The 23,320-nt window shown below is 44.1% G+C and overlaps 1 protein-coding gene across 1 annotated transcript in view; it reads left to right on the top strand.

The window, feature by feature from the left end:
* ITCH (itchy E3 ubiquitin protein ligase) overlaps positions 1–17,266 on the top strand; it is a 91,333-nt gene extending 74,067 nt beyond the window's left edge. The window contains exons 21-24 of the mRNA XM_060230983.1: positions 1,312–1,416; positions 2,661–2,757; positions 4,218–4,290; positions 13,025–17,266. Of these exons, the coding sequence (XP_060086966.1) occupies positions 1,312–1,416; positions 2,661–2,757; positions 4,218–4,290; positions 13,025–13,124 (375 nt within the window). The 3' untranslated portion in view covers positions 13,125–17,266. The remainder of the gene's footprint in view (positions 1–1,311; positions 1,417–2,660; positions 2,758–4,217; positions 4,291–13,024) is intronic.
* The last annotated feature ends 6,054 nt before the right edge of the window (positions 17,267–23,320 follow it).

The following is a 23,320-nucleotide window of genomic DNA, read 5'->3' as shown; positions in this document are numbered from 1 at the left end:
GAGCAGAGGTCCATCAGTGGCTATTAGCCACAGTGTGTGTGTATCTATATATAAAAAAAATTTTGGCCACTGTGTGACACAGAGTGTTGGACTAGATGGGCCATTGGCCTGATCCAACATGACTTCTCTTATGTTCTTAAACATAAGAACATAAGAGAAACCATGTTAGATCAGGCCAATGGCCCATCCAGTCCAACACTCTGTGTCACACAGTGGCAAAAAAATTATATACACACACACACACACACACACACACATTCACACACACACTGTGGCTAATAGCCACTGATGGACCTCTGCATCATATTTTTATCTAAACCCCTCTTGAAGGTGGCTATGCGTGTGGCCGCCGCCACCTCCTGTGGCAGTGAATTCCACATGTTAATCACCCTTCGGGTGAAGAAGTACTTCCTTTTATCCGTTTTAACCTGTCTGCTCAGCAATTTCATCGAATGCCCACGAGTTCTTGTATTGTGAGAAAGGGAGAAAAGTACTTCTTTCTCTACTTTCTCCATCCCATGCATTATCTTGTAAATCTCTATCATGCCACCCCGCAGTCGACGTTTCTCCAAGCTAAAGAGTCCCAAGCGTTTCAACCTTTCTTCATAGGGAAAGTGTTCCAGCCCTTTAATCATTCTAGTTGCCCTTTTCTGGACTTTCTCCAATGCTATAATATTCTTAATATATGGGAAGATTTTAAAATTCATAATTCACTAAAAGGATTATGTTGATGTTGACAGCAGCAAAAATGTACCATGGTATAGGGTGGAAGGCAGTTGAGCCACCAAGTTTGACAACTTGACGTACTAAACTTTGGGACTACTTTGTTTTGGATAAGCTGGCTGATACTATTGTTAATGTTAAAAAATCTGGATCGCATTCGTTATTAGATAAATGGTTGCCCTTCTTGAATTATGCATTGGGCAAGGAGTTTGTGTCTGGGCGTGATGTACATTTAGATAGTACTGAATTATCATTATCGGCATTTCATTAATTGTCAATACTTGATCACTTATTGTTTTTTCTGAACACTATTCCATGTGTTTTAATTCTGTAACTATTTATTTTTCAATAAAACTGTTGAACTGGGGAAAAAAACAGGCTTGTATTAAGTTAGGTCTGTTCTTGTGGTATGTATAAGACTCATCCAAACTGTTTTGTGCTTGGATGGTCAAAATTAGCTTTACTTAAACAAGAACAAATAAATCCTAAATGCTTTATCTCTTCTTAAAAAAAAAAATAATCCTGACAGGTATTGTGTCATTCCTTAACCACAACTCCTAACTGATGTTTGCCTTTCTGTTTACAAAGGTCCTTTTGTGTGGTATGCAGGAGATTGACTTAACTGACTGGCAAAGGCATACCATCTACCGGCATTACACCAGAACAAGCAAACAAATTGTGTGGTTTTGGCAGGTTTGTATTGCTTTAACATGGAAGATTCGTATACAATTGTTGTTAGCACCAAAACTTTACTACTGGGTCTTCTTTGTAGAACTGTTGACCCCCTTCCTCCTGGTTCTTGTTTGAAAAAGTTGCCAAAATATTATCCTTTTAAATCCGAATTACAAGCGATCATCAGACTGTACTACCTGCTGTTCAGTTAGTGTCACAACAATATGGCCTGTTGTTGATGGGGGTTGGCCCTAGGCAAGTTCATTCCTTTTCCAATCTATATGCCTTCCTGGGTGATCTTGTGTGCATCACAATCTTTCAGCCTCTACTGTCAGTCTGTAAAATGGGAACTGTAGTGGCTTCCCCTTCAGAATGATGTGAGGGGATACTACAAGTATTTAAGCAATTTAATATTGGGATAAGGGTGGCATTCTTTGGCTGTATGATCCAGCCAAATAGGTTTTAGGTGATCAGAGTAAAAATCATAATAATGGTTGACAGATAATCACCAAAGCAAAATATCCTTTGAAAAAAAAATTGTTTTGAAGTATTGTTAATATGGCTACTGCTTTATAGTTACTTATTTCTTACTCGATTAAGGTACACAGGAATCTGAACTTTTCTGTAGCCGGTATTGCAGTGAAAAACAAAGAGATACAGAATAACTAGGTTACACAGTTAAGACATGGCCAGTCTTTGAAAAATGCTTTCTTCCTATGCAGAATTTCTTAATTTTTTTCGCTTATACATCTTTGGGGCACATTATAGTGAGATACATCAGATCTCACTGGTATTGTGTTCTTCAAAATCCTATCCAGACAATGATTTCAAGGAGACTTCCTTAATAGATGCCCCCAGTTCTTTCCAATTGCCTTTTCTGCCCCCATCTCTGCACTTCCCACAGCCCATTTGAAACTGCAACCAAAGTGGCAAAAATTAGTAATAATACATTTTAACTTGTCCATTTTTATGATTGAAGTTACTTTAGCAGAAGGTTGACAGTTCTGATCTACTGCCATGTAATGCTTAAGTTCATGATCTTCTATTCTCATATTTAGCATTTATTAAAATGAACATGGGAAAACTAAGTACCTCCTGGCTATATCTCTCTCTCTTTTTTAAAAGAAGCCTGCACTAATGCAGTTGAAAACAAGTAACTCTTGATTGAGCTTCTTTCATAGCACTTGCTTGCATGTGCCCATTCAGAGGCACTAGGGACAGAATGTGTTTACTTACAGGTTTTTTTTAAATGCATTCTCTTTCAGTTTGTGAAGGAAATAGATAATGAGAAGAGAATGAGACTGCTACAGTTCGTTACTGGAACATGCCGATTACCGGTTGGAGGATTTGCTGATCTCATGGGTATGCAAAATTATTTGTATGAAATGCTTGAGAGCCAGTGTACCTGCTGTCTTTGGGATCTGGGTTCAAATCCCTGTAGTTCAGAGATAGTGGGATATTTTGGCACATGTCCACCTGCCTCTATCTCCTGTCCTTTGAATGAGATTAAGAGTTTTAAGGCTGTTGTGACCAAAAGCATTTAGCAAGTTAAATGTGCTTTATTTCTATAATGGAAGGCAGTTTCATAATTTTGAGGAACCACAGCCTGCATGTTTCTGTTGATCTGCAGATAGCTGGGATTAGTTTGTTTGTTTGTTTGTATCCTGTGCTTCCTGCAAGCAGGCTCAGGGCAGGTTCCGTCATATGTCTATAACAATTAAAACCACAACATTCTAAAATTACAAATTAGCATCTAAAAACCTTGAAAAGTTCCTCCAGAGTTCAGCACAGCAGTTTGTGCAACAGTTGCGTGCTTCAGAATTGTTCCCTTTGTACTTTGAAGTGGGTTGTTTTATTGTCCTTACTATCAAGGGTTGTTTTATTGTCCTTACTTTGTTGAATAGAGTGGGTCAGACTGAGGTGCAAGAAAACTGTCAGAACTGGTCTGTCTTTTTTGCCTTGCTTGACTGTTTCAGTTTAGAAACAGTCCAGTTCAGTATCCTGGGACTGGATATAGAGCTCCAGAAGTGTAGTGTTTCTGCTTCCATCAACTTTAATACAAGGAATACTGCTGATAGAACTTCCAACAAGATGCTTGCTTTTGATCAGCGCTGAAAATGTATCCCCTCCACTGCTGCCTGTTAAATTCTGAAAGTGACCCCTTGTTGCTTCCTCTCTTAAGCTCTAGAAAGGCCCATGTGTGTATTACCACCAACACAAAGCTAAATTGCTTTGCATTGATGCAGTGCAGCAATTTCATGTATTTTGCTCATTAAGCAAGTCTGTCCTCTCATGCTTTCTGTTGTATTTCTGTTATTAAAGGCTGCTGCCTGATAATTAGAAGTCTGTTGGTATAGTAAAGGATATGATAAAATCTGCAGTAGTCTTTAAGGTGCCACTCTGGCTTGTTTTTGCTGCAACAGACTAACATGGCTACCCTTTTGGAATTGTGCCCATTGTGGAGTACTTAATGCCAGTGTAATTATGTGGAGTGGCTTAGGATGGTACATTAGTCATTCCCTGTATTGTCCTTGCTATAATAACTGTTTTGCCACATGTCTCTATGATGGCAATACCAGCTCCTTTCTGGAAAGGACTTGGTGGCTTAAATAGTGCAGTCAGTGCCTGCTAGTGTAATGAATGTAGTATGTCTGCACCTGACTTTCTAACAGAAATCAAGAAGCTTTTCTGTGGATACAGTTTAATGAGACCTGAATATTCATCCTCAGGTGCTGTGTTTACAATATGAATCCTATTGTGGGCAACCTGATGCAGTTTTCATTTTGGTATAATATCTTAAATCTGATTTTTTTTTATTATAGGGAGTAATGGACCCCAAAAGTTTTGTATTGAAAAAGTTGGTAAAGAAAACTGGTTACCTAGAAGCCATACTTGGTGAGTAAACTATATTAGATGAGAAAATGATGGTTTTAATCAGTTTTTCCTGTTACTGTTCTAACAAGGTATTGAGGGTTACTTCATGCAAAACATTTTCTCTGTACTCTGAAGAATGTAGCAGATGTATATCAGTGTGTCACAAGTTTGTCAACGCATCATGGACGTTTATCACAGAGACATGATTTATTCCAGTTTCTTGTTGAGGACATACTTGTTGGCAAATGTGGGTTTGCCTCTGTTATGCATGAATTGATCAGTGGTTCAGATTTGGAATCCAGTTAATACTTGATAAAGAGAATATAACTGAACTTCATCTTAACACAGACAGCAAAGGATCCTATATTTCCATTAGCTAATGATTTTAACCCATTTCCTTTCTATTTCCTCTGATACAAACTAAAATTACAGTAAATACAGCATACAGGTGAAAGCCAGCATCAAAAGATCTAAGTACACACTGGTACTTTCAGGGAATGCCCTCCTTCCCTCCCTCCCTCCCTCTCTCTCTCTCTCTCACACATACACAAACACACACACAGAAGGAGCATGTTGCTCTCCATCTTTGCCATCTCCACATCTTCATAAAGAGCTATCTATTCATTTTGAAACTAACAAGTGGCTCTGTATAACTCTGTAACTTTGCTAGCACATACAGAACAAAGCCAGCTGGCTCTTAGTACACAGCTACTGTAAGCTCCAGGAGGATTGGCTACATCAGGGGAGTGTAGTTTAATATGCAAAGGAGTTCCTACTACAAAAAAACCCTGGATGATGATGATGATGATAGCTTTTTTGAGCAGGAACACCCAGTTCCAGCTGGCTTGGTGTCAGGGGTGTGGTGGCCTGATATGCAAATCAGTTCCTGCTGGGCTTTTTCTACCAAAAACCCTGATGATGTGGAGGAGGCTGGGGTCAGCCATGAATCCTATCCCTGAAAGGAGTGAAGATCTAAGTAACAGGAACAGGCAATGCCGTGGCATAGGAAACAAAACAAACACTTGACAAAATAAATCGTGACATCATTGATGATGGTGCTTAGGAAATCCTCATTAAAAATATTCCAGAACTATAGTGTCACATGATGATTAAACTTTAAAAACCCTTTGTAAAATGATAGTTTTTCAAAATGCAAAACAGGAAGTTTGCACCCTCTGAGTTACAAAGGTACTGGGCTTCATCATACTAACAGCACAGAAGAGGGTATAGCCCTTGTGCTGTAGTGCTGGAGCCTAGAAAGACCATTGTATTAGCAGCACAAAAGATGTTTCTGTTCAGTCATGGAACTCGCAGGGTGACCTTGTGAGGCTAAAGTGGGTAAAGGAAGCAGCTGTGTGTATGTTAGCAGTCAGACAGTCCTCTTGCAGAGGGATAGTTTATCATTTATAGAGCAGAAACACCTCTCCATGTATCAACCCAATATCTTAGTGCAGGGTACTGCTTGGGCCAAAATGGACCAAGATGAATGCCAGCCAGGCATTAGCCTGAGAAAACAATTTCAAAACTCAAGTCAGAACAGCTGGCTTCCTGCTGCCCCCTCCTTGCCCTGGTGAGATGCATGATTTTAGAACAGTGGGATCTTCTTCGTGGTCTCTGTGCATTCACACATATGGGTATTCCTCCGGAATGGCCCTGACCTCGGAGAGTTCAAAGCAATCTTGATCGTAGATCTGGCGCGCCTCCCCCTCGTCCCGGGGCGGAGCCACCGTTTGCGCATGCGTGGACGAGGGGGGAGGCGTCTAGCCACTCAGTTTCTTCCTTACCGCTGACCCGATCGCACCTACCTCGTTGATCTCCAACTTCCTCATTGCAATCTCCAGCGAACCTACTTCTTTCTTCAAATCTCCAACTTCAGTCTTTCATCTTCACCTGGTATCGTATAAAAAAAAAAAAAAAAAACCTCCCTCACTATCTTTCGGACTTTCTCCCTCACCCCCCCCCTCCCCGCGAGCGGATGGAAGGAAGGGACAAGATCACTTTCAAACGCTGCACGCACTGCTCCGCCAAGATCCCATCGTCTGACGGGCACTCCCTCTGCCTTTTCTGCCTTGGGGAGACCCACCACACGGATTCCTGCGTCCACTGTAGCCAGTTCGGCAAACAGGCCCGCAAGAATCGCGCCGCGAGACTCCGGAGCCATCTAATGGAAGCCTCCCTCCGACCGCATGGCGCGCAACACCAGCTTCCGCCATCTTCCCCACTCCACGTGGGAACGGCGCAGCCGGCAGCTTCCGTGGCTCAAGGTCCCTGCAAGCCTAAGTCCGGTAAACACACCACAAAGTCGGACGGCACCAAAAAGCGTCACCGCTCCGAGTCCGCCCACGTGGATCCGACGAGCACCGCCAGCATAAAGAAACCCAAGTCTGTGCACCGACCCTCCGACCAATCTGGGCAACCCACGAGCTCGAACCCGACCACGAGCTCGACCGCAGTAAGATCGACATCGAACCCGACCACGAGCTCCGCCTCGGCTCCCAAGACACCAACAGTGAAATTGACACCGACACCGAACATCACACCATTGGAGATTGTGCGCATCTCCTCCAAGTCGCCGTCAATCACGAACTCTCCACCCGACCAAATACTCGAGGCCCACTCCCTTGCAAGGAGTCACCAACCACTCGACCCCCGCGCCTTCATAGACCTCTCTAAGCCGCTGGAAGCCCAATCCCTGATCAGGGAACCTTCGACTCCGAGAGTCCTTTTACCCCGGCAACCCACACCAAGAGCTCACAGCCGCCAACGCTCACGCAGTCGCCGACGCTCCCGCAGCCACCGTAGGCAACGTTCCCGCAGCCGCCGTAGGGACAGCCGTCAACGTTCCCGCAGCCGCCGCAGTCACCGTTCCCACAGCTGCCGTAGAGAGAGATACTCCTACTACTCCCCGTCGAGGTCTAGATCTCGCTCTCCCCGGACCCGACGAGGGCACCGACGATCCCTCTCTCACGACCGCTACCGCTCGGATTCGAGAGGACGCTACTACCACAGCTACCACGACTCCCCTCGATACCGAGACCACGCGGACAGACGCGATCGAACCCGACACTACGAAGCATCCCCGCGCGCACACCACCTCGACTACGACAGGCTCGTTCAGCCCCATGACGAACGCAGTCGCCTCGACCTCGAACCGAAACAGCCCTCACCATCGGGCTCCATACACACTGCGCCCAACAAACAGCTACCACCTGTAGAAACCCAACCAGACCTGCAGCACGGAACCGACGACGACTCCGAAGCCGAACTCTCCGAATCCGACCGCTCCTCGGGATCGGACCTACAATCTCCGGCTTCCGACATAGCTAAGCCAGCGGACCTGTCTCCATCAGAGGGTCCGAAATCCTACCTTGACTTAGTCTCCAATATGGCGAACGCGCTGAATCTGAAACTCAACACAGACGCACCCAGGGTCTCTGATGTCGTTTTTGACCTCGTACATGCAGACCTCCCATCAAGCTCCTCTCTTCCTATGCTTCCCGTCCTCCTCGAAACACTCAAGGAAGCCTGGGACAAGCCGGCATCGGTACCTCCAACCTCCAAAAGAGTCGAAGCCCTTTACAAGATCCACGCACCTGACGCAAAGTTCTTGTTCACCCACCCGGCTCCCAACTCCATAATAGTTCACTCCTCCTCGAAGTCAAAGCAGACGAGACATCCAGTGCCCCCGGAAAGAGAGGGCAAGAAGCTCGATACTATAGGGCGAAAGATATACTCGCTCACTACAGCTGCAACAAAGATACAAAACTACACGGCATGCTTTTCAGCATATGCATACAATCTAACCACCTACCTCAACACCCTGATACCCTCCTTACCCGAGGAATCACAAAAACCAGCCACTAACGCCCTACAGGAATTAGCAAGACTGAGCAAGCAGCAGATCAACACAGCTCGCCATGCTGCACAGTGCTCCTCCAAAGCCTTGGCCTCAGCTATAGCCTTACGCAGACATGCGTGGCTTAGGTCCTCGTCACTCCAACCGGATATTAAATATAAGATTGAGGACCTACCCTTCGACGGCCTTGGCCTGTTTAACGCGGCCACAGACGACATCCTCACATCAGTCGATGACGGCAGGAAACGGGCGAAACGCTTGGGGGTCTCCCAACACCAACCCCAGTTCAACAGGCAGAGGAACTGGAAGTCCACCTACCATAAGGGTACCAAGTCTCCCAGACAGCAAACCTCATGGAGACGAAAAACCCCCCAGTCCAAACTGTCATCCCAATACAGACCACGCACTCAAACTTCCAAAAAGACCACAGCTACCTCAAAACCGTCTCTTTGACCACCCTGCCACGAGACGTCCAGTTTCCCTCCTTCAGCCAAATCCCCACTCATACACCCGTCTACAACAGTTCCACCCTGCCTGGAGAGACATAACATCGGACGCTTGGGTCCTCGCCATCATACAGAGAGGATACCTAATAGAATTCACATCCACCCCGAAACATCACAGATTTCTTACCACCCCCCCGTCCGCACCTCTACAGACAGAAATCGCGTCCCTGCTAAACAAGAACGCGATAGAACCAGTTCCACCTCAATACCATCGCACCGGGTTTTATTCCCGCTACTTCCTGGTGCCGAAAAGAGATGGAGGTCTTCGCCCGATCCTCGACCTTCGCAAACTAAACCTCCACATCACCTACAAGAAATTCCGTATGATCACACTCCAGGCAATCCTTCCGCTTATTCCAGAACGCTCCTGGATGGCATCCATAGATCTACAGGATGCCTACTTCCACATCACAATCAACCACCATCACAGAAGATTTCTCAGATTCGCCGTCGGGGAGCAGCACTTCCAGTTCCGCTCTCTCCCATTCGGCCTATCGACGGCCCCGAGAGTCTTCACCAAATGCATGGCAGTGGTTGCCGCATCACTACGCCAACGAAGCATATCAATATACCCATATATAGACGACTGGCTGATCGTCGCCCACTCAAGGGAACAACTCCAACTGGACGTCTCCACTACCCTCTCCCTCTTGGCCACACTCGGTCTCCAGGTCAACTTATCAAAATCCAAACTAATCCCTACTCAAAGAATTCAGTTCATAGGAGCAGACATCTCCACAGTCTCCCAAACAGCTTCTCTACCGCACGACAGAGTACTCAGCATACAGTCTCTGGCCAGCACCATCATTGCCCGGCGCTCCCAGACAGCTCTCACGTTTCAGAGGATGCTAGGCCTAATGGCAGCAACCACCGCAGTCCTATGCTTCGCGAAACTTCACATGCGACCCCTGCAGATGTGGTTCGTCAGGACCTTTCATCCTCACACACAGCACCAGTCCACACTCCTGACCCTCCCATCGCACATCGCAACATCCCTCAAATGGTGGACTATGGAACATCATCTCCGCACGGGCATGCCGTTCAAACAAGCCCCTCCATCAGTGATCGTCACCACGGACGCCTCCAGGTGGGGATGGGGAGCCCACTTAGGAACCCTCACAGTCCAAGGCCAATGGTCGGACTACGAGCGATCCCTTCACATCAACTGCCTAGAGCTCCTTGCAGTACACAAAGCGCTGAGATCCTTTCTCCCATCGCTACGGAATCAGCACGTCCAGGTCACCTCCGACAACATCGCCACGGTCTTCTACATCAACAGGCAGGGAGGAACCGCCTCCATCAGACTCTGCAAGAGGGCCTTGGCATTGTGGCATTGGAGCATCACCCAGGGCATCTTCCTCACGGCCGTTCACCTACCAGGGACCGAGAATACCCAGGCAGATGCCCTGAGCCGCCACTCGACCAACAACCACGAGTGGTCTATCAGCACTCAATACATCCGACAAATCTTCAGAACCTTCGGAACCCCGAGCATAGATGTATTTGCTTCACCATCAAATGCCCAGTGCACCCACTTCTACATGAGAGGTCCACCATCCCAGCTCTCCAGAGGGGATGCATTCCTCCAAACCTGGAAGGGAAAACTACATTACCTGTTTCCCCCCATCCCACTCATCACAAGGGTCCTGCAGAAAATCCAAACAGACCGCACGAACTGCATCCTCATAACCCCATGGTGGCCACGCCAACCCTGGTTCACCACCCTCCTGTTCCTGTCCAACAGGACATTCCTAATCCTCCCACAAACACAGGACCTCCTCTCCCAACAGGACGGCAAGGTCCTACACCACAACCCGGCATCCCTCAAATTGACGGCCTGGAGAATCAGTTTTTAGAATTTTCCCCGGACGTCCGCCAAGTCCTAGTGAACTGTAGAAAACCATCCACTAGGAAAGCCTATCTACTAAAATGGAAGCGCTTCACTCACTACGCCTCTCAACACAACTTTGACCCTAACTGCGCTACCATCTCTCAGGTACTAACTTACACCTTAGCACTTTCAAGAACAGGCCTCTCATATTCCTCCCTGAAGGTACACCTCGCAGCTATCTCTGCCTTCCACCCCCACATCGGGGGAACAACAGTCTTCTCTCATCATGCCACGAAAGCATTCCTCAAGGGCATCATTCGTCTACACCCTCCAGTCAGACAACTCCTCCCAACCTGGAGCCTCTCTCTAGTGCTCAGCCAGCTCATGAAACCACCCTTTGAGCCCATGGCATCTATTCCACTGCACCTGCTATCGTGGAAAACAGCACTACTCACGGCTCTCACCACAGGCAAGAGGGCTAGCGACATCTGTGCCCTGAGGGCGGACCCACCTTACACAATCTTTCACAGTAACAGGGTGGTCCTTCGCCCCGACCCGACCTTCCTACCAAAGGTCGTTTCTCCATTCCACCTAGGGAAACAGTCAACCATACCAGCCTTTTTCCAGCACCCCTCGGACGCAGGCCAGAGGGCTCTCCACAACTTGGACGCGCGCAGAGCGCTAGCTTTCTACATAGACAGAACTCGAGAATTCCGTAAGGATCCGAGACTCTTTGTCACCTACGCCACCCATAATAAGGGCAGCAAAATATCTACTCAGAGGCTCTCTAAGTGGCTCGTTGCCACCATAGAACTCTGCTACCAACTGGCGAAACAACCAGTCCCGCAACACATACGAGCTCATTCTACCAGAGCCGTCGCCACCTCGTCAGCTTTCACGAAGGGCATCCCTATAGAGGACATCTGCGATGCCGCGGTCTGGTCCTCCACATCTACCTTCGCCTCGCACTACGCTCTTGACGTTCGTGCCCGGCGTGATGCCTCCTTCGGACAGGCTGTACTTCGCTCCATCTTCGACTGACCACTGTAAGTACCACTCTCATTACATTCTGGTCTAACCTTGCATACTTTTTACAGATCCAGCACCCGCCTCCAAAGGGATAGCTCGCTAATCACCCATATGTGTGAATGCACAGAGACCACGAAGAAGATGGACAGGTTTCTTACCTGTAACTGATGATCTTCGAGTGGTCATCTGTGCAATCACACAGACCCACCCAGCCTTCCCCGCTGCTGGACACTCATCTAGCACGTCTTCCACCTGTCCGGTGGCGGGAAGAAACTGAGTGGCTAGACGCCTCCCCCCTCGTCCACGCATGCGCAAACGGTGGCTCCGCCCCGGGACGAGGGGGAGGCGCGCCAGATCTACGATCAAGATTGCTTTGAACTCTCCGAGGTCAGGGCCATTCCGGAGGAATACCCATATGTGTGATTGCACAGATGACCACTCGAAGATCATCAGTTACAGGTAAGAAACCTGTCCTTGCCCCAGTCCTAGCCTCAGCCTTGCTTCCCTTCACCTATTACCCCTTGATTAAGTGGCAATTAGCCAACACTTAAATCTGTCCATCCTCCTGATTTGCCTTCCCTCCCGTACTTGTAGAGCCATCAAGCCTTTCACACCATTTTGTACACCTCCAATAAAATCTTTGTGTTCTGGCAAGCATATCATCCCTGCATAAAGGTACATTTTGCTCTATAATTATGGCACCCAGCTATTCAGCAGTGTGTATGTATGGATCCCTCCTCACATCCCCATTTGCCTGTGGGTATACTCTTTTGCTTCTCAAAACTCTGGCCATTTTGCTCTTCAACTGCTTCTTCTGCAGACCTGTTCAAGATCAGTAATTATCACCCTTCTCTAAACATCTCTCCCCTTCCTCCCTGCTTCTCTTAAGTTAGTTCTTGTGTGGGTTTTGGGGTGTGTGTGTGTTCTTTTCTTTTCTTTTTGCATTTTAAAGATTTTGTTTTTTCAACTAAGTGATATACAAACTATGAAAACTTTTCCAATTGAACATCTGCTTGGTTTATTTCAAGAGTTCTCTTAAAGGGAAAAATCCTGGTATACATAGGAGGAGATTCCAGTTACACACTTCTCACTCAGTCTCCTTTGCTAATTCCTGCACAATAAGACTGCCTATTTGGGTAACATGTACACCATCTTGACCTTGCAGGACGAGTAGGATAAAAATGTAATAAAACCTATAAACGTTAATGAATAATATATTCCTAAAATTAGTGGGGGAAATGCAGCAGATTAATATAAAAGGTAGGCATAAGTATAATATTCAAACTGCAGTTTTGAGACAAAACTGAGTCATCATAAAGCCAGGATAATATAGAAGTTAGGCATAATTATAATATCTTCCTTCTAACCAGACTGCAGGTGTGAAGCAAAACTGAGGTATCATAAAGGTAGAGAAATGTGTCTCCCATTCTTTAGTCTGGTAATGGTATTCTTAGGAATGTTAATCACTGTGATTGGATGTGTGTGTGTGTGCACATGCTAAGAATTCAAGCAGAAACTCTTGCTTATTTTCAGTTTCAACCGCTTGGACTTGCCACCATACAAGAGTTATGAACAACTGAAGGAGAAACTTTTGTTTGCCATAGAAGAGACAGAAGGATTTGGGCAAGAGTGACCATTAGTGGGATTTGCACCCAAAGAACATGAATTAATCTATGGTGTGCATTCTTCTTTGCCTCTGCTTGTTGCACATCTTACAGGAAAGAAGACTTTTGATTTTATTTAATAATTGCTAGTGTGTAAGCAAATAGATGTTACCCTGCAGTGTTATGCCTACTAATTATTGATTTCTCATTAGTCATTTGAAAAATCCAAAATTGATGCATCTGGTTTTTTTGTTTTGTTTTTTTAAAACTAACAGGAGGGTTACTGTTTCTCGATCTCGATCTTGGGTTGTGTTCATTAACTGGAATTATTTTTTAAAGAAAACCTACTTGTTTTGTCTTTCCATTTTAGTAGCATCTCTTTGCTGCTGATGCACTGGAAAGTCCACTGGTAGCTGCAGTGCTGCAGCATCCTTATTTCTAATAGCACTTGCTTGCATTCAGCCTGGGGATACTGCAAGCAGATCCCTTGCTTGTGTTAACCATTTCTTACCCAAGTGTAGCTTGACTGTTTCTTCTCTCCCAAAGCTTATTCCCATGTCATCTCAGCTAGCTCCATAGGGGGGCATGTGGAGCAAAGGTACACATCCAAGACTCAGCACTGTTCTTAATTTTAGCATGAGGATCCCATTCCTCAAGTTTCTCTACATTTGAGTTTGCTCTCACCCAGTCTGTGTATTTTAACTTCAGTTTGTTCGTGGTACACCAGGGTGAACAAAACACTGGGCCTCTTCAGTGAATTCATTTGTAGATTAATGGCTAACACAGAGAAATGGCCATTGGACTGGACTTAGCTGTCAGTGCTGAGCTTTCTTTTTTAATCTGGAAAAAGGGATATGGTTTACTAGTCCCCAATACAAATAATCTAGATTTGTGGTCCTTTAATGACTGACATGTTTTTATGCCAGCATAAATTTTCCTTGGGATGGCTCTTGTTAGAGAAAAAAATGTAAATAGCAGAATTGAAAGGCAAGAAATCTTGAGAGCATCAAGCATGATATAGTTATGTAAAAGTGAGTTGTAATCAAGAAAAGTATAACAATAGTAAGAGCAGTAATTGGTGATAATGCAGCTGCCCTAGTTTTGCTAAACTCTTTAACACCTGTCATGATTCAGGAAGACCAGGTAATTTTTAAATCTTGGGAGATGGTGTTCAGCTTCTTAATTCTAATCTTGCAGTCTTTTTGACTGAGTTGTTCACTAGGGGTGTGAAATATTTTTAACCAGCATTTTCCAGTTTGGGTCTATTGGATCTTGGGGGAAATTGGCATTTCTGAAAAATCCCAGATCCCAATACTGGTATGGTAATCAGATTGGGGATTTTTCAGAAACCCTAAATTTTTCTGGGTCCAGTAGACGCAAGAAGAAAAACAGTGATTTAAAAAAAAGCTAGCCTTGATTCTGGAGCTGGCTTGGCTACAGTAGAAGCCAGCTCCAGGATCTGCCGTGACTTCGGAAGTAGATCACTCCCCATGGCACTTAGATTCTGGCTGGGCGGGTTTCTCCTGCAGCTCAGTTTAAACCAGGCTGCAGGAGAAGCCTGTGCAAAGCCAAGCTGGTGAGAACAGCTGATCCTTGGGATGTCTTTTGTAGTCCCTTTAAACTTTAAAGGGACTGCAGCAGAAGCCCACATACAGCTGAGATGTGGGAGCAATCTGGCCCACCTCGCAGCTGTTTTTGAATCTTGATCTTTTGATCAGTGATTCTTGACTATATTTGGGATTGGTTCAGAATTTTTTTTGGGGGGGGGGTCCCAAGAAAACCCAAATACATTTGGGAAACCAAAATACACCTTAAAATACCAGTATGGTAAATCCAAATGCACACTTCTACTGTTTGCAGCTTTTGTCTTCGCATCTGCCTTGTGGGGATCTACCACACACATGTGACAATGTGGACTAAAATTTTGTCTGGAATGAAAACTTGTAATCTTGAAGTGCCACAAGATTCCTGTTCATTGCTACAATTGAGTGACACAACCATCCCTCTGGAATTTGTTCCCATTGTGCCCTAAATATTGCTACAAAGCTATCAGTTGTACTTTTCTGACAAACTGAGGTTCAATAATTCAGAGACCTAGTCCTTGCAAAGACAATTCCTGAAGACTTCCAAATGTTACTTGAGAATATTGAGTAACTCACCAGAAAGTAGAAATGGTGCATTCTTAAAACTTGCTCTCTGGAGCTTCTTCCTTTTGGTGCTTGCACACATTTTAGTTTTAAGTCTCATTCTACAGCCTCTTATTTATAATCGCTATTCTTTTTCTTCCATTGCCACTTATGACAGTATTTTAAATACACTCCCATTTTGGAATGAAAGCACTTTGTTCTTGTCCCCAGCTTACTGCCTTGTATCCTTTCCTTCAGGTTGTTGTATTTCAGAGGTGTGCATGCTGCTCTGAACCTATATAGGAGAGATGGTGACATTTGAAACAGCAGTAGTGCATGCTTTTGTACCAGCATTGCTCTATTGTGTGAGGGAAGCACACTGACATGGTGGACTCTTGCTCTGGATAGCAAATACCTAGCCAGACTTGGGGGGGAGGCAGGGTATGGGATTCCAGGCTATTGAAAGCCATTTTTTGTAACTGACTGACCTTGAGGGCTTTTCTGTGAGGTAATGTATGTTGTCCATTTTCCTTCAATTGGTAGTTGCAAGAAAGGGAAATGACAGGCAAGATCAGTGGTCCCCTGCCTTCCAGAGTGCATTCTAAGGAATACACGTAAAATTTGTTTTCTCCCAATAATTATCCACTTTTTCCATTAGTAGAAGAAGTTACAGGGCACATGTGTGAATTCTAGGGCTATGTTTGCTTATGGCACTGCCAGAGCACCTGATAAGTGTGTTAGAAATATAGCTGATGGGGGAAGAAAAAGCCTTAGAAATACTTTGTGTATTGATTTTAATAAATCTTAGCTATCTAACATTTATAAGACAGAAATGGAACTAAATTAAGTGAGGTAATGAGTAACTATGGCAAATAGTTCGTGTTCTGCATAATGTTTCATGATTTGTATAGGGACCTAGAATAATGCTAATGTATAAATATCACTCAAAAGGCTTTCTGCCCTATATTTTTAAATAAAGGATAGTGCTAATTGAAACTGCTGAAGCCCTAGTTCTATAGGGCATGGCTGTTTAATATTTTTATGGTTCAAATGTTTAGTTCAGAAACAGGTAAATGCTTGTATATATTTTTGCAATCGGGGGGCTAGCTTGTTCAATTTCTTTTAATTTAAATGGCAAACTTGTTTGTCTTGACTGCTGTATTCCAGGGGAAATGGGGGCTGGATATCCCAAGCACAGGAAAGTATTTTAAGCACTCAAAACAGGATATTTAGCAAATGAAATCTTGACCATGAAGTGTTGTTTCAAATAGATATATTGTAAGCATTATGCTAGCAATATCTCTAAAACCAGAATGAAAGTTTGCTTTTAAAGTCCCCTTTGCCTTGTAAATTCTGTTTATGCCATGTTACGTTGCAATAAAAAGTAATTTGAGCAATTGGCGCACTTTTCTCATTGTCATAATCTGGGACACTAATACTGTGCTGTTTGCTGGGTGGCTGACTGGGCAAATTGGACTGTGAACAACATTTTCCACAAGATTAGAACTTGTCTGCATAAACCAGATTCAACAGTTTATAGACAACAATTACTGTCTCATGCTGTTGCGTGCTTATAAGAATGTCACAATCTGATTTGACACACTGATTTGAAACTGCCTTATAAAGACACGCAGTTCAGTATACTGATGTTAATTTTTTCTAAGCCTTATATTTCTAAAAAGCTCAGGATAGCTTGTATGAAATCTGCATTTCCAATTCAGTGCATAAGAATTTATGACCCATCACCACTTTATTGCAGACAAAAATCCTGCAATAGGTTTGAAATCAAAGCTGCTGTCAGTGCATTGGTATCTCCAGCCCCTTTTGTGAGGTGGTCGGTTGCATATTTTTTTTTCCAGAATCATTGTTTATGTATATGTGCCCTAACTAATTAGTACACAAACTGGGATCTGAAGCACTGGACTGTAAAATATTGTACTGGAATCCCATTGTTGAATTTTCCTTGAACTGTAACTTCAAATACTCAGGTAACTGTCAAAAGTCTCTCACCAAGTCAAACTTTTATAAAAGTTCTAAAAAGCTGGTATTTGTTGTCATTCCTTGTAGTCTGTGAAAAATTTCTCTTAAGAGCCTTGAACAGCACAGCAGACTCTTCAGGCCTCACAAACCTCCTCATCCCTTCACTCCACAGGGTTTTTGTACCAGTTGCTTTTGTTCAGATGAGGTGACAGCAGTGGTGATCTGCTCTGAGCAAAGTGCAACTGGCATCAATGGGGTTGGAATTAAGAATATTTACAAAGTGTGTATCTGTGTGAGGAAACAAAAGCTCTGGGTCAATTGTTTTTCCTCTTGCTTCATGCTGCCAGATTGTCTCTTATACATGTGGTTGGGGCTTGAACCAAGACACTTTGAAGCTTTCCACAAAGCTGCAAAGAACTAGTCTTTGTTTGAATCCAGCAGAGGGTTCATCCCTCCCACAGCTGCCAACAGGAATACCTTCTCTGGATTGCCATCATTCAGCAGTTCTCAACAAGTGAAAGCTAGTTTGGCTATGGGATAGAACAGTGAGTCTTGCTTCAAACTTCAGCTTGACCGTTGGATTTTTTTTTTTTTTGGAGATCCATATGGCTATTATTTGGGTCTGTGGGGTGTGGTGACCTAGAAGAAGAAGAAGAAGAAGATATTGGATTTATATCCCGCCCTCCACTCCGAAGAGTCTCAGAGCGGCTCACAATCTCCTTTACCTTCCTCCCCCACAACAGACACCCTGTGAGGTGGGTGGGGCTGGAGAGGGCTCTCACAGCGGCTGCCCTTTCAAGGAGCCACTGCCAGTCTGAGAAGACAATACTGACTTTGATGGACCAAGGGTCTGATTCAGTATAAGGCAGCTTCATATGTTCATATGACAACCTCTGCCAGAGCTATGGCTGACCCAAGGCCATGCCAGCAGGTGCAAGTGGAGGAGTGGGGAATCAAACCCGGTTATCCCAGATAAGAGTCCAGACACTTAACCACTACACCAAACTGGCTCTCCAGACCTAGGAGGAAGCACCATTGGTTGGAAGGAGAGAAAGGGCTAGGAGACCCCCCCCCCCAAGATGGGAGGGAGAGTCTACTGCCACCAGCAGCAGATTGACTTGAGTGGCCATTGTCTCTCCTTTTTGCTCTCAGCTCTGGGAATTTGACAAGCTGAGGTATTGTGGAAAAAACTTTAAATGAAAAGAACAAAGGTTGGATCCAGTGGCATCTTTAAGACCAACAAAGTTTTATTCTGGGCAGGAACTGTCATGCACACTTAACTAGAATGTTATGGGTTTTGGTAAAAGGCAATGGAAAATAAAAGTTAAACACAGACTAATTAAACACATTTTCTAATGTTTGAAATACCAGGTGGCTGATGGTTTAAACACTTGAGATTCTTCCTCTTTCACCAGCAGGGACAAAACATCAAAGCCAACAGCCAGGTGAACTGATACAAATTTTAGAGATCAGTTGACCAACTAGCAAAGTTTCAGTGGGCAAATGGGAAAGATTTTCCTCTTCATTCACCTTGGGGACCACTCACAGGTCGTTCAAGCTATCCAACCAAGAACGTTGGGTATCTGTCCATTTCCTGGGAAATGACATCTGCTTACTCACTGAGTGTTCCTGCTGGGGGGCCCCTACTTTTTTATGAAATTCACCTTTAAGGTATAGCTATTGATCCACCTTATTCTCTTAAAAGGGGGATTTCTCTTCCACGCACCCTCTTCTAACTTAAAGCCTTGCAGTTTTTATACTTCTCACCACAGGATGGTGCTCTAATAGATTGGGAAGACATTACCTCCAAATGGGCATCTCTACAAAATAAAATTCTAATACTGTTGGATTTCAGGGAGAACCTGTAAGAATTAAGAATTCCTTCGAACGACCTCACTTTTTGCCAGCTGGCAGCATCTAGGGATGTGATAATACAGGCAAACCATTTTATTTCCCACACAGTGGATTTTAGGGAGACACATGAGCCTTATCACTACATGAAAAAATGAGCTCAATTGATTAAAACAGCATTGCCAGCTGTGGGTTAGGAAATTCCTGGAGATTTGGGGGGTTGTGCTTAGGCAGGACAGAGTTGGGGAGGGATCTCAGTGGGGTATAATACCACCAACCAAAGCTGCCATTTTCCTCAGGAAAACTGATGACTGGAAACCAGCTACAATTATGGGAGATCACTACCTGGCAATCATAGGTTATACAGTTAGTAAAGGACTACCTTTACCTTTTGGACTTGCATTATTTGGTATTGAGATAAAAGAACAAAGCTTGAGTCCAGTGGCATCTTTTAAGACAATGAAGTTTTATTCAAGGGGAGGGACAGTGGCAGAGCATCTGTTTGGTAAGCAGAAGGTCCCAGATTCAATCCCCTGCATCTCCAACTAAAAAGGATCCAAGCAAGTACGCATTTTTTTTTTTAAAAAAAACCCCTCAGCTTGAGATCCTGGAGAGCCACTGCCAATCTGAGTAGACAGAGGGTCTGATTCAGTATAAGGCAGCTTCATATGTTCATATTTCATTTGCACGCACACTGCTTCAGATACAGTGAAACAAAACTCCAACCATTACATATAGGTAGAGAGACAGGTTAAAGATTTTGCTGATTTTTCTGTGGAATCACTGTTGTACAGCATTCCTTTGTCCAAGTAGTTGAGCTTAGCCTCCCCAAAAAAGAATTATCCTTGGCCAGGCCCCTGTACTATCCTGTTCTAGTTCAAAGCAGCATGAATTCAATGCACTGATTCAACTTTTCCTCTCTCTTCACAAAGAACAAATGCATTCCGAAAATCTCACACACACCACGGCAAAATTCTTTTGTTTTTTTAAGAAAAAATTCTACCAATATCTAGGTTTAAAGTGCATCGAAGAAAACTGCACATCGCCTCGCAGCAATATTACACAAAACTGCCCGGGTCTTGGAAGAGCGTTTCCCAGCAGCTCTGTTTTTGTGCCGAGAGCTTCCGGTTTCAAGGAGGTGCAGGAAATGAGACAGGTCCCGACCCATGAGGAACCCGCCTTTTGCATTTTGCGATTGGTTCAGATTTCAGCCAGCCCTGCAAGCTTGGGAACAGCGCGCGTGCGCGTTTGGTCACAAAGACGGGGGCTGTGGTGCCAGCTGAGGATCCCTAAAGTGTGAACGTCTCTGTCTCCCCCTTGCAGTTGCAACATGGTGAGTAAAAGCGAGAGGATGAGGAGGGGGGTTCTCTCAGGGTAGCTTCGTCCCTTCTAAATTCTGATAGAAAAGGAGGGAGGCATTGCTTTTGGCGCTGGTTCGAGCTGCCTTAGGACTCGGGAGTCGAAGGAAGGGAAGGGAACCTCCCTAGGTGGGGTTGGGTGGCCAAACATGGCATTTGGGGAGAACTGAGCAGTCCTGACCAGCTGCCTTTGTGATTTGACTCACCGCTTTGGGCAGGCATATTGTCATATTGGATCTGTTCACATATCATTGGGATTAGTGTGCTGTTATGTGTCAGCATTTTAAGGGACTTTGGAGGTCATCTTGTACACTGCTTGCCCAGGGTGGGAATATACAATGGCAGCATCCCTGACAGATGACCATTCATATTCTACTTAAGTGCCACCACTGAAGGAGAACCCACCATCTGCTGAAACACTCTTTTCCACTATTGAACAGCTCTTAACTGAATTCTGCTTTCTTTCAATCTCCACTCGTTCTAGTCCTGCCCTCCCAAACCAGGGAGAACAAGTCTACTCTGTCTTCTATGTGAAGACAGGAATCATGTCTCCCCTTAGTCTTATCTTCTGTGGAAACATGCCCAGCTCCAGGTCACTTGTTCTCATCTGGATGCAGTCTACTGTGCAGTCACAATTACATTCCTGGAGACTGTAACCACACATGGGGTTCTCCATGCCAAATTTCAGGTTATGAAAAAAGTTTTCCCTTTCTAGAAATCATGACAATTCTAACTAGCGGGCACACTGGCATGAAACAAGGTTTTTTCCTCTTTTTCTGAGATGCTCAAGTAGGAGGTAAAGGAGAAGATTTGTTTTTAAACAAAAACAAATCCATAGTGAGGAGAGCTAAACGTATACCTTTCATCACTGTAAATTTGTTCACAAATTATAGTGAATGCATGTACAATCCATGTTCAGTGTATACTTGATTTTTCTTTATGCATATTAGTCATTACATTTACAGCTGAAACTCACATTTATCCAGGTACCATTTTGCAGTTTCATTTGCAAACTGAACACGTTGATTCTTTGTCACAAACAGATTATGTGCGTACATGCTAGATGTGCATTTATTCACTGTAACATGTGCTTATGTTTGACTGAATGCACTGTGTCACCTAGCATGGCTGGTTTCTGGTAACACAGAGCAGTGGGGGGATTGTATTGGAGAGATGAAGTGTGGCTGCTTTTACATTAAAGTTGTTGAGAAACCTCAAACATTGACTCACTGATTTTCTCTAATGCACTGACCTGTTCTCATTACAAACCCCATACTCTATTTTATGAATGAGGTGCTGAGTGTTTGGAGGGTGCATAGCCTTAATTTTTCTCTGTCTCCTTTCTTCAGTTCTCTCAGCAGTCAGGTGGTCAATAACAAGAGCTTGGGGGCAAAGCCATGATCTCTGCCCCTGTACCCTTGCAGTCTCCCCACCTTTACCATCCAAAGTAAGCAGGCCTCGGATTCAGTGGGAGCTCACAGGAGCACAGCTCCTGAACCTTTCTAAGAGTTCCTCCTCCTCCTTCTGAGAGTTCCAGCTCCTTGTCCATTGAATAGTATGTGCAGCTGTATAACAATCCCTGGATGAGCTCCACCACCTATTTTTCTACAAAATGGCCCCTGAATGTAAGCAAAGAATTTCTGAAGGAGGGAATAAAAACCTTGGTATTCACCCCCAGTTTACACACTCCTCCCTATCTGCCATTGAACACAAGCAGTGCTTTGTCACTACCTCGTATGTGCAGTCCAAAATATCAAAACAGCAAATGCAAACAAGACCTCTAGTTGTGCAGAATCAGAATGGCTAACCAAACCCATTGAGACAATTGCAGCAACTAGTAGAAAACAGAAACACTGTGTACAGAAATGCCAACTCTAACAATCCTGTTCAGCAGGAATGTCAGCAAACTGTTGTACTCAAACTGAAGTACTCAACTGAAAAAAAAACTTAAAAATATTTTGACTCACCCAATAACATAAAGATGCTTAATAGAAAAGGAAAACTGGTGAGGTGTGAAATGTTAGTTGTGTCCTCCATGGAGAAGATGTAAGTTAGCCAAATCCCTCAGATCTTCCCTGAGATTGTCCCCGCAGCAGTATTTCCTTCTCTTGCCACAGGCAGCTCTAATTTTTTAATTGGCACTAGAATAACATATTGTAAAGTTACAGCAAATATGTTTACTGGGTTCTTTGAATTCCCATACATTGAAAAAGTCTCTAGCTCTTTTCCTTGTGGATATATAAAGAAAAAGGCAGATCTTTGCAATAAAAACAGCAAAGGCTATTTTTTTTAAACTGAGAATTTAGATAATCTGATACAACCAGGCTCCCAGAATTCATGGCAGTCATGTGCATATTTGTTTAATTCATTTATACCCTTCCTCTCCACAGTGAGAACCCAGAGTGCCTGACAGAGTGACTCCTTTCCTTCATTTAGTCCTCAGAATGACCCTGGGAGGTAGGCTAGGCTGGGAGTGGGTGATTAGCTCATGGTCACCAACAAGCTTCCATGACTAGAGATGTAAAATTTCTGGAAATTTCCAGTTTTTTCCAGAAAAAAACCCTGGAAATTTTCAGAAAAATTGGAAAAAAATGTTATAGTAGCACTTCTTTTTTCTTTTCCAGATTGAAAGTCTTTCTGTTACTTTTGGAACATAAAATATGACTATGGGCAATTTTACTTGGCATGAAATTATCACAATTAGCATATTAAAAATATAGTGTATCCAAACAATTATCACAAACATCATTTACTTTTTAAATAATATTTATTTGTAATTGTAACAAATGGAGCAACAATCTCCTGAACTGTTTACTAGTTTATGTGGAACAGACAAAAAACCCTCACAAAACAATTTTTAAAAATCCAGAAGTAACAATTACTCATATTTCCTCTCCACAGTATTAAATA

This window comes from Heteronotia binoei, chromosome 2 (assembly GCF_032191835.1).
Source record: "Heteronotia binoei isolate CCM8104 ecotype False Entrance Well chromosome 2, APGP_CSIRO_Hbin_v1, whole genome shotgun sequence".
NCBI lineage: Eukaryota > Metazoa > Chordata > Lepidosauria > Squamata > Gekkonidae > Heteronotia > Heteronotia binoei.
This window is presented reverse-complemented; position numbering and strand designations above follow the sequence as displayed.